This window comes from Haliotis rubra, unplaced genomic scaffold, assembly GCF_003918875.1.
Source record: "Haliotis rubra isolate DU_JTF1 unplaced genomic scaffold, ASM391887v1 Scf37, whole genome shotgun sequence".
Lineage (NCBI taxonomy): Eukaryota > Metazoa > Mollusca > Gastropoda > Lepetellida > Haliotidae > Haliotis > Haliotis rubra.
Genome location: NW_025767046.1, coordinates 2,664,818 through 2,677,696, shown reverse-complemented (window position 1 = coordinate 2,677,696; position 12,879 = coordinate 2,664,818). Strand labels below are relative to the sequence as shown.

At 39.8% G+C, this 12,879-nt stretch overlaps 1 protein-coding gene across 1 annotated transcript; it reads left to right on the top strand.

The window, feature by feature from the left end:
• Positions 1-481: 481 nt before the first annotated feature.
• On the top strand, positions 482-11,981 carry LOC124285819. The gene is made up of 5 exons (XM_046722085.1): positions 482-570; positions 4,854-4,986; positions 10,732-10,871; positions 11,249-11,405; positions 11,723-11,981. The coding sequence occupies exons 1-5, from the start codon at positions 482-484 to the stop codon at positions 11,837-11,839; spliced, it is 636 nt and encodes a 211-aa protein (XP_046578041.1). The 3' UTR covers positions 11,840-11,981.
• The last annotated feature ends 898 nt before the right edge of the window (positions 11,982-12,879 follow it).

Genomic DNA, 12,879 nt, shown 5'->3' with positions numbered 1-12,879 from the left:
TTGCAAACTGATAAGCACACATATGGGGAATCGAACCCGGATCTTCGGCTTGGCTACCCCGCCTCCCCTACAATAGAGGGGTTGGTTGGGTAGCCTAGTGGTTTAAGCATTCGTATGTCCCGCGGTTCGATTCCCCACATGGGCACAATGTGTAAAGCCCATTTCTCGTGTCCCCCGCCGGGATGTTGCTGGAATATTTCTAAAAGCGGCGGAAATCCACACTCCCTCACTCACTCTTATAGAAGCGCTATATTCACATCGAAGATGTGGATTAATCTACTTAATCGCTTCCTGTAACTGTTGAACTAAACTCACTCACTCACTATCCGATGGGCAATTTCTCTCAAGGCGGGATCTCTCGTTGGCGACAAGTGTGAAGTTTCCAGAAGCCGTCGTAGTTCTGAAGACGACTGATCTAATATGTATGTAATGAAAGTTTTTTATGTTTTTCAAGAGCAGCCTAGGTCATAAAAGATCTAAAATGATAAACATACCTAAGAACCACGTGCACAAGCCTCATTCTATTAGACGAACATCCTCCCTCAACGAGGGCTCTGTAGCTGGCTACAAGTATGTCATTGGAGTCAGATGTGGCATGTCATATTGGGGATTACACTTTCAGGAAACGACCTGTTGTCAAACTGTGGCTCAGTTGGTCACATCTCTGCCATTGTGTGCTATCCTTTAGGGGCCTCACTCTGAGAATGTGTGTTCGAATCCTGGATGAAACTCGCACCCCAATAGTACAAGAATCTGTACATTACTGGCTGTTTGTTTGTTTGTTGTACAGCTATATGGCGGCGGTCTGTAAATAATCGTGTCTGGGCCAGACAATCAAGTGATCAACAGCTTGAGCATCGATCTACGATGACATGTGTCAACCAAGTCATAACTCCGGAAGAGTTTTGTTACAACCCCTAAATGTTGACATCCTGAGCTGCACGTTGTTCCCGACCTTGATGCTGTTCCTGCAACAGTACTGCTGTTACATTACCCTCGTAAAACTTCACACGGAAAATCAAAACAAAATTTTGATAGTTTGTTAAGTAACTTTTTAATTTGGGAGACAAACGCTATGAGACCTTTTTCCAGAATTGGTCTGATGTTAACATTACATTCTGCGTTGAAATGAATGTTTGCAGTTAGATTGTTATACATCAGTATTATTTTGACCCAACAGACTATAACTTGAGTCCCTGAAACAAAACTAACCCCGAAAATCTGTTTTAAATATGAAAGAAAACAAATGAGTGTGTATACCCAAACAGAGGAAATATAGAAAGGGTCTGTATGCCAGTCTGGTCAGATTGGGTTACCAGATAGTCATACATGCATATGTTAGTGCGCAAAATGCATATGCAAGCATATGTGGAAACCAGATGATGAAAGATGAATGCTTCTAATGATAGTTGTTAAAAATTACAGTCTTAAAATTCAAATAATTTATACATGTTTTAGGGTTAGTGTATGCATGTTACCAGTGAGCAACCGTCAGTCTTACTGAAGGTATTTGAAGAATTTGAGCCCTGTAGTTATCATGACACCTATTTGGTGATCCATCACTTTTAAATATAGTACTTTAATTAGCTGCTGGTCGACTCAACTTAAGATGCACTGGCAAGGGTAGGTGCAGACTTCAGAATCTGTTCCTATCAGAAGGGGAATATTCCAGGAATACTTCTTTACTTGTTTGTTTGTCTTTAAAACTTTTGGGCTTGCTGCACAACAGACAGGAGGGTTACCATCTCGGACCTCCTCAGCACAGATCCTCAACACCGCTTACTCATGTCCTGTACATGGATGACATCGAGCTCCTTGCCAAAGGAGATACCAATCTGGAAGAACAGGTTCTCCTTGTCGAGGCCTTTTCTAAAGATATTTGCATGGCATTTGGACTCGACAAATATAATACTCTTCATTTGAAACGTGTCAAACGTAATTAGTGATGGATCGGTCAAGTTACGGGGTGGGATGTGTGGAGAGTTACTGGGCATCTTGAGGAATATCAGGCCTACACCTATCTTGGAATGCAACTTCGTGACAAGCTCCAGAATGCTCAGATTCAAGACAGACTTCGGGTCGAGTATAAAACTCGCTTAAAGAAAATATGGAGCTTAGAGTTAAATGCTCGAGTTATTTGCACACCATGCAGACTCTTTAGGAATACAGTATCAACATGGCCACTTTGGGAATTGCTCTTGTCGCTTTCCTGGCTACCCTAACTATGGGACAAAACTTTCAAAATAATATAGGAAGATTTGGAGTTTTACCAGGAATAGGGGGTTTAGATCTGGATTTGGAAGTGGTGCTTTCTTTGGTAACGGAGCGGCTCTATTTAATGCCTTTTTCAGTAAGTATTTTCTTTTGCAGCTTCAGTGATACAATGTATCTTGATCCTTTACTAAAGCATTGAGTAATTCTTGATTCTGATGATTTAGCAACGGTATCCTTTGACCTATTGATACTTCTGTTAAATTCAGCTTTTCCATCCAGTGAGGAGGAATGTGAAAACAATTTATCTATCGCCAGCTACGCATCGATGCCTATAACAAGCCCACTAGCTTGTATGTGCACACATTCCTCTATATGCTTGTACTCATCATGTTTTTGTAGTCATCACATTGGGAACAATAAAAATAAATAAATAAAAACAAAAACAATGTCTGGTGATAACCCACTAGAATTGTTCATGTATCCGATCAACAGTTTATCAAATCTGATGACATACAGTTCAGGACACATACAATTAAAACGCAAAACGTTTTTGGACGTGGTAAAATGTAGCCCATGTTATATTTAAAAATACACTTTCCCTGTAATGTATATAGATTCTAGTACTATGTTGGGCCAAGTCCAATCAGGGTTTTGAACTCACACTCTCAGTGAGGCGCCTAATGACCAACACACAGTTGCAGAGATCCAACACACTCAGCCACTGGTGCTTTCAATAAAGGACTTTTGACAACTGGTAGTCTAGAGAAAGTGTAATCCCGATTAAAACATTTGTGACATTTCTCCACAATGACCTCGTTTACTTGCATGAACTCAGAAATCTTCGCATAGAGTTTATTGGATTGATAAGAGTATATAACGATCGCCATTGGCAGTATCTTAGAGGCACCTGTGCTGGAACCACTATTGGAGTTAGTGGTAAGGCTACCCTGAGGAGATCTCAGTCATTCTTTGGACCATGTGTTAGTGAATGCACATCTAATTATCGTTCAGAAACAAATGGATAGTTCTATCTAAGAATCTAATATTCAGGAAGTAAACGGTGTTAGGACACCACAGGCAACGTTTTTCTAGCAATATCGATTGATTGCGGTCATATGTTGTCTCATTTGTGGGAAGCAAATTTGTACTTGATACATGCAACAACGCCCCATGTTCTTCTTATGGACACCAGGAAAAATCAGATACTAATTTCAGTCAGCATGTTAATCGTGACGTACTATTTGAATAGGGGCGGTGGGGTAGCCTAGGGGTTAAAGAGTTCGCTCGTCCCGCCGAAGACCCGGGTTCGATTCCCCACATGGGTACAATATGTGAAGCCTAATTCTGGTGTCCCCCGCCGTGATATTGTTGGAATATTGCTTAAACCGGTGTAAAACCATACTCACTCACTATTTGAATACCTGGCCATGAATGTGTGTTTGATTGTTGTTCAGCTCCACACTCACAATTATTCCAGCTGTATGGAGACTGTAAATAACCCAGTGGTTGATATTGTGAGCAACGACCCATGCTGTCAGGTTGAGAATACACAGAATTAATCCCGTCACTGAACCTGGCCATCCGATCCATTTTGTCGACAAGCATGGGTTACTGTCGAATTCTAACTAGACTCTCAGGATGTGTTTGTATATGTGAGATAAGTTTTGAATATGTGAGATGTTTAAGGGTTGTGTCCTATTGCAGTGGCTCAGACGTCAAACTCTTGCTGGATCATTCGTATTCCGAACTACAGTGGCTTCTGGAACTTTTATGCTTGTAGCCAACGAGAGAGCCCGTGTTAGGGAGGATGTTCATCTGAAGGTATTGGACCTGTGATTCAAAGGTATGTTTATCATTTTAGATCATTTATGATCAACACTGCTCTTGTGAAACAAAGAGAACTTTCGTTACATATCTCAAAACATTTAATGTAATGTGGTGAAAAGCTTTACATGCTAGCAAAGATAACCACTTAATATTTAAATTCAAAATTGTCAAGATTCATATCGTGTGTTGCTTAAGCACTGATGTCGAAAGAGCTAGTGTCAGCTTTAGCAATTCTCCAGCCACTGCTGATTTTATTATCAGTTATTCTCGTTTTCGACCAAAGATTGCGTCCACGTTTCTTTGGCCCGGCAAATACCCGACCAGGGATCATTGCTGACCTAACGCTTGAACAAAACCGGGAAATTACACTTGATGTGGCTTCACTGAACATGCCGTTTGATGACCTTGAGAGTTGTGCAGGAATTGGATTGTCTGTGAGTATATTTCTCTGTACCGTCAACTGATGAAAGGACCTGTCTTCTTCCAGTATTTTCTTGAACTAATGCTTTTTAACTAACTGTCTGCGACACTGTAAAGTTTACATTTCATGGAAAATTGTATTATGTGGTAATATTCGTGAGAATACTGTGTAACAGCATATTTCGTTTGAGATGTTACGATAATGTTTAATACTAAATATATTATACGTACAGATGAATGTATAAGGAGGAAAACTGTTGCTGTTGTTTTTCTGTGGGCTAACTGTCCTAAATCATATGACACTGTGCACCTGTAATAGAGCATTTCCTGTATTTCATAAAATAAAGGCTGACTTTAACCTTAGTGTCTGATGACGCCAACTCGTGTTTCAGATCTGTTCCGGTCTTACAACAGATGCTTTTGGTCGCCAAGTGTGCCCGGACCCAGTCTTTGCTTGCTGCAAACTGGGATATGACAACAAGGAAGCTGTCCTACTTCCCATACTCTGAGAGGAAAATAGGGCCTGTAAGTCAATCGACGCGCTACTTCCGATACCAAGCTAGTTGACGGATCCCTGTGCGATATGCGAAACGGAGCCCAGCTTACTTGCGGTACCACATTTCCGGTGACAAGCATATGTTCAAGAACCAGTTCTGGTTCCAAATTGCGTGACCTCCAAATAAGACTTTATTAGACCGGACCAAGTGTACAACCATGCTTGGCTGTCACAGCTGTTGACAGTCGTAATAGATGGATAATTTGGGAACGGTCAGATCGGAATTTTTTTATTCCTGTATTTTATTTAAAGGATTATCGGTTCCTTACTGTCAACTGACAGCAATAAGACCATTCGAAAAAATATGAAACCTTGTTTGTCACCGGAAATACTGAGGTCTCGAATTGCTGTGACTTACGGGCCCAATTATTCCCAGTCTGGCCAACCCGTAAATTAAATGCATTTGGTACATAAATTATTATTATAATAATGTTTTGCTTTTGGTTTCACAGGTATATTCACTGATATACATTACTTTCTAAACATTAGAAAATTGTGCGCTAATTCTTAAGAAAAACAGCTTGTTGCCTGTATTTGTGGGATTTTTTCTATCAAATATGGAATAACAGCTAACTCACCCATGGTTACAAATCCCTCTACAAAATCAGCTGGTTCTGCTTTACCACGAGGTAAATTCTCACAAGAAAGCATTTTGATTCCGAGTCACCTACCCAGTGTACTGAAACTTGTTCCGTACCCTGTTTGTTAGTCAGGAAACCCATGAAGACCCGAAGTCAATCCAGTCATCTGCAGCATGAGCATCGATCTATGAGATTGGGATACAATGACAAGTCAGAGAGCCTCACCACCCGGTCCCTTTAGTCGTCTTTCGACAAGCATGGCTTGCTGAAAACAAATTCTAACCAGTATTTTCACGGGTTGCACTGCTGTGTTGATCAACACATGGTGTGCATGAGCATCGATCAACACATGAAGATTAGGGGTCCATCCCATCCCATTAGTCATCTCTTACGACTAACATGGGTTGCTGAAGACCAGTTCTAACCGGGATCATCACGGATCGTCAGGCTCCAGAAATTATGCGATTGGAAAGTAATGATAGTGTTATGCCCCATTTGCTTCACTGTGACGGTTTCTTATGAAAGAAAAAAGTGAGTCTGTATAAAGTGACAGGGGACATACAGTCAAGGTATGTATCACAGTCTGGGCAGATCGGGTTACTGGTTAGTGAGGCATGTTTTATGCAAAAAACTGATACATGCATATGTGAAAACCAGGTGATGAATGATGAATGTTACTATGATAATTGCTAAAAACAAAAGTGTTAATAATCAAAAAACATTGTTACGATCAATTACATTTGTGTTAGTAATTGGTAACATCCTTGTTTGTTTGCATGGAAGAAATTGAAATTTCAGCTCATGGTATTGTTCATCAAACCGACGACCTTAGGTTGGATGAGAGAATGGTTTTGGAATAGTGACAGGCCTCATGTTATGTTCGAACCCCCTGAACCCCCCATTGGCTCCGCCAACGCAAAAAATAAATCTTCAATGTGATCTTAAGTCATTTTCAAAGGGGGGTGGGGGGTGGGGGTGTCGAACCCCCTGAACCCCCCCTCTGGATCCACCACTGTGTGCATGATCTCTGCTGAAACATTCTTTCTAGAAACGTTAGCTGTGATATCCAATATTCACATTCAATTTGATATCAGCTTTTGTTATGTACTTAACTGCAAAAGCACTATCCATTTTTGAGCCGTTACCAAGCTTTACCCATTCCTTATTTTGGATGATATGTTCACCGTTAAAATTACGTTATTGCATGAGAAATGGGCTGCACAACTTCCAACAGTTTTACCGTATTACATCAAGTAGATGCTCTAAGAAATCAGAACGGCAAATTTGAACTCGGTATCAAACACACTATATGCGCAGAACGTCAGAGCTCTGCACTTTTCTCAGATTTCTGAGAGTTACGAGCAAAGCATCAAACCCCGGTCTATAATCTGACCAAGGAAAGCTGACAAACAGGTATAGCGGTATGCGATTTTGCTTGATTGCTAATGTCAATCAATCAAGCTACGAGAGGAGCGTGATAACATTGTTCGCTGGCACGAGGTCTTGTGAAAAAAAGGATAAAAATCTACTGCTACTGCCACTGACTTATGGAACAATCTATTGTCAGATTTGCCAAATTGTGGGTTTTATGGGATCATTTTAAGGAATTACTGACGACATCAATTATCCACAACATTTTAACTTTTGCAGCCGGTCACGAATATATCCATACAAGTGCGATAGAAATATCCCCGAGGACCCTTCTTTTTAATCTTGTTCAATATGTTGGTTAATGCTAATTATTTCTTTTTATGTCCAAAGGGGCGGTGGGGTAGTCTAGTGGTGAAAACATTCGCTCGTCACACCGAAGACCCGGGTTTAATGCATCACATGGGCACAATGTGTGAAGCCTTCTGGTGCCCCCCGCAGTGATATTCCTGAAATATTGCTAAAAGCGACGTAAACTTAAACTCACACACTCATTAACACTCATGTCCAAAATAATGTATCATAAGATCAAATTAATACTTCCATACGATGTGATACAATGTCAATTCTATACTTTAGAGAAATACTTTAGAACCCGTAGACAATGTTGACATTTATTCATTATAAGATCACACAGATCAAAAAGACTTAAAACTGATCACTTGAAATATTTATGTAGCTTATTACGTACATCCGATAAACTCCATCTTACTGACTGGTATGGTATTCGCTGTTTATTTCCAACTTGACTGTATTTATATATGTGATTTGATTTATCAGTCCCAAGATTTGTTTATCAATCCAGTTCGTGTACAAATCACGGAAACACATACGTTGAAACCAAAACGTTCAGACCAATTTGGATCAAAAACCCACTTTGATGTCCATGGGTGCTAAAGAAAAATCAGGACCAAAAGTCATTTCTATCTTGGAATGAGTACTGAAACTCACTCCAAGTGTAACGATACGATAAAGGACGTCAAAGTATATATAGAGCGGCCATTGGTGATTTTACAGTGGACGAGCTGTCACCACAGGCAAAATAAGGTAATGTATTACACACTGGTTAAGGTCTCTATTTCTAGTGCAGTTTTCTCTCACTGGGTGATTTCCTCCCTTCTATAAATATTCTATAAAGCTGCCTCTTTTACCACACCATGCAGACCCTTCCAAGCGTACAGTATCAACATGGCCACTTTGGGAATTGCTGTTGTCGCTTTCCTGGCTTCCCTAACTATGGGACAAAATTTTCAAAATAATATAGGAGGATTTGGAGTTTTTCCAGGAATAGGGGGTTTTGGATCTGGATTTGGAAGTGGTGCTTTCTTTGGTAATGGAGCAGCTCAATTTGGTAGCTTTTTCAGTAAGTATTTGCTTTTGTAGTTACAGTGATGCCATTTCATCATGACCCATTACCAAGGCATTGAGTAATTCTTGATTCTAACTAATGAGTTAACAACGGTATCCTTTGATCTGTTGATTCTTCTGTTGAATTCAGTCTTCCCATCCAGTGAGAAGGCATATGTAAACAATTATCTATCGCCAGCTACGCATCCATGCTTGTGAAAATGTCTGCTGATAATCCAGCAGAATTGTTCATGTATTCGAACAACAGTTTATCAAACCTGATGAAATTTAGTTCAGGAAACACATATAATTACAATATAAAGCCATTTGGACGTCTTCAAATGTAACCATGTTATATTTGACAATAAGCTTTTATGTAATATACATATCGAAGAACTATTTTGGGTCGAGTTCCATCTGGGGTTTGAACCCACACTCTCAGAGTGAGGCGCCTAATCACCAACACACCCAGCCACCGGTGCTTTCACAAAACCGAAGTATGGCAACTGGTAGTCTAGAGAAAGTGTATTCCCATTTAAAACATATGTGACATTTCTCTACAATGACCTCGTTTATGCATATTTAAAAAACTTCGTATAGATTGGATTAATAAGAGAATATAACGATCGCCATGGGCAATACCTTACAGACACTACAATCACTTGCGCTGGAACCGTTCCTGGATTTACTGGAGCTACCACCCTGAGAAGATCCCAATCATTCTTCGGACCATGGGTAAGTGATTGCATATCCAAATATCGTTCAGTTGCAAATAGTCAATTCTCCCAGAATCTAATATTCAGGAAGTACAAGGTGTTGGGGCACCACTGTATGCATTTTTCTAGCTATATCGACTAGTTGCAGGTATATGCTGCCATTTTTTTAAAAAGACAAATATGTAGTTGATACAACCAATAACGCTCCATGCTCTTGGCACGAACACAAGGAAACGATCTTATCCTCACTTTAGTCAGCATGTAATCGTGACGTACCTGGCCAAATGGAGACATGAAAGTGTGTTTGGTTGTTGTTCAGCGTTACACTCAGATTTATTCCAGCTGTATGGAGACAGCCCGTAAATAACCCAGTGATTGATATAGTGAGCAACGACCCATGCTGTCGGGTTGAGAATACACAGAATCAATCCCGTCATCGAACCTGACCATCCGATCCATTTTGTCGACAAGCATGGGGTACTGTCGAATTCTAACTATAGTCTGTTTGAAGTGAAAACGTACCGATGAATTTCACTTTAAACAAAAAGGTAAATAAAATATAGTGAAGTTATGACTGCAAATCCTCTTTATTTTACCTTGACAATTGAACATTTAAATCTCATATGTTTATTCATCATAGGATAAAAGTTGTTTAACAAACGATCATAGTTTAAAATTGCTATTATTTGTTTGTATTACAAAGGGGTATGCACATTAAATGAAACACCGAAAACAATAGGGTTGGTTTCTACGGTAGTCTAAGTTAACGCTCATCACGCACCGCACGTGCATTTGTTTCACTGTTCCAACTACTACGCTTACCCCCTTGTAATGCAAACCAATAATAGCGATTTGAAACTATGATCGTTTGATAAACAACTTTTAGCCTAAGTTGAATAAAATTCTGAGATTTAAATGTTCAGTTGGCAAGGTAAAACTATGAGGATTCGCAATCTTAATTTCACTTTATTTGATTTACTTTTTGTTTAAAGTTAAATTCATCGGTACGTTTTCATTGCAAACAGACTATAGTGGTGGTGGTGGAATTGGGTTTAACGTCGTGCTTGAGAATATTTCGCTCATGTGACGACGTGCATGCGTGTGTATGTGTATATGCGGCTGCTTGTACTAGCCCAGACTGAAGCTGGTTTTATAGTGCTAGCCCACTGAGATACCATGCCGCAGTGAAGCATGAATACCCCACTCAGACACATTATACTGACTCCGAGCCGACCAGTCTTTGTTGTACCCATTAATGCCGAGCGCCAGGCAGGGACCAACAAGTACCATATTTTAACGTATTTTGGTATGACGCGGTCGGGGAGCGAACACGCGACCTTCCGCTCTCCGGGCGGACTCTCTAACCACTACACCACGGCAGACTATAGTGAGTGAGTGAGTTTGGTTTTACGCCGCTTATACAAAGAATCCAGCAATATCAAGGCAGGGGACACCAGAAATAGGCTTCACACATTGTACCCATGTCGGGAAACGGACCCTGCATGTCTTTGGTGTGAAAAGCGAACGCTGAACCACCAAGCTACCCCATCTCCCCAATTCTAACAAGACCCCGAGGATATGTTTGTATACGTAAGATAAGTATTAAATGTGTGTGATATTTAAGGGTTGTGTCCTTTTGCAGTGGCTCAGACGTCAAACTCTTGGTGGAATGTTCGTTTTCCGAACAACAACGGCTTCTGGAACCTTTTTACTTGTAGCCAACGAGAGAGCCCGCGTTGAAGGAGGATGTACATCTGATGGATTGGGGCCTGTGATTCAAAGGTATGTTTATCATTTTAGATCATTTATGATAAACGCTGCTCTTGTGAAACAAAGAGAACTTTCGTTACATATCTCTAAACATTTCAGACAGTTTGGTGACTTTACATGCGAAAAAGATAACCACTTATTATTTACATTCAAAATTGCCGTCAATATTCATATCGTGTTTTGCTTAAGCACTGATGAGCTAGTGTCAGCTTTAGCAGTTCTCCAACCACTGCTGAGGAAGATGGTTTCTGTACAAGACGCACGATGAAAACATTTGCTGGTATATTTTTCTCTAGAGTTTCAGTTATCTTGGTAAATAGACGTATCATTTATTGTTCATAGAAGCACATCCTAGCTTTATTATGTCTTGTTCTCGTTTTCCACCAAAGACCTCGTCAACGTTTCAACTTCTTTGCCCCGGCAAATACCCGACCAGGAGTCATTGCTGAGGTAACGCTGCAACAAAACAGGGAAATTACGATTGACGTGGCTTCAGTGAACATGCCGTTTGATGACCTTGAGAGATATTCTGGAATAGGACTTGCTGTGAGTAGATTTCACTGTACATTCAACTGATATAATCGAACTGCCATTTAATTTTTTCCAGTATTTTCCTGAAAATATCCTTTTATACAAACCGTCTGAGACACCGTGCTAATATCCGTCAGAATACAGTATGTATGTTTTGTAAGAGGTCTTACGATAATGTTTAATACAAAATTTACTATATATACAAATGAATATCAAAGGAGGAAAACAGTGGTAGTTTTGTGCGTTGTTTGTCCTAAATAATATTGTCTATCGTTTTTAAAATATATAATGCCCTAAACTTAAGTGTCTGATGTCGTCAAATCTTGTTGCAGTTGTGTACTGGTTTTACAACAGATGCTTTTGGTCGCCAAGTGTGTACGGACCCAGTCTTTGCTTGCTGCAAAGTGGGTTATGACAACCAGGATGCCGTCCTACTTCCCATACCCTAAGAGGAAAAATATTCCCAGTCTGGCCTCCTCGATATGCATTTTGAACATATAGTAATTCAGTCTTTTTCTATTCAGGCAAGGCAATGTGTTCATTTTGGTTACACAGACACATATTTTAAAATCTCTGATATACATTATTCAACTCAACCATGCACATTAGAAAAATGTGCACTCATCTTCAAAAACAAACGCTGAGACATTATTTGTATTTGTGGGATGTATTTCTATCAAATAAGAAATAAAGAATTGGAGAAGTTTTTTATGGCAGTCTGTGAATAATCGAGTTTGGACCAGACAATCTAGTAATCAAATTCATGAGCATCGATCTTCGCAAATGAGATACTATGACATGTGTCTACCAAGTCAGCGAGCCTGTCCACCCGATCCCGTTATTCGCTCTTAAGACTGGCATGGGTTGCTGAAGACCAAATCTAACCAGGATCTTCTGTGACTAGTATGGGATGACATTGTTATGAACCAATTGCTTCACAGAGATGGTCTCGTGGAACAGAGAATTTGCTTTGCTTTGGTTTAACAAAGTTATCTTTGGCACCTATCTCACACTCGAACACACTAGTGATGACATCAAGGATCTCGATGACGTAAGAGATTTGGCTCAGGACATTACACTTCCACACTTTGCTATATTCTTCAGTACCTCTGCTGAAATATTATCTCATGGAGCTTAACATCTTCATTGTATTTTGAAATACATTCCCACTTCATTCAAAATATACAATTATGCATATTTCACATATTTTCATTAGTTGAGACAACATGCATTGCTTAATCATTACAAACTACATAAAGAAACATTATGAAAATTTATATTCTGATCAATGGAATATATATATACTTACATATTAGATGCATTTTAATATATTTACCTTTAAGATCTTAGCAGTACATTGGCGAGACAAAGTTTGGGCTCTTTTCACTTGTCTTACAGCTGTTTAATACAATTACACCATAAAGGTTTGGGAAAGTAGTTAACTTGGGTAGGGAGAGGGAAGGGGGAGCTGTTACCGACAGAATGTAAT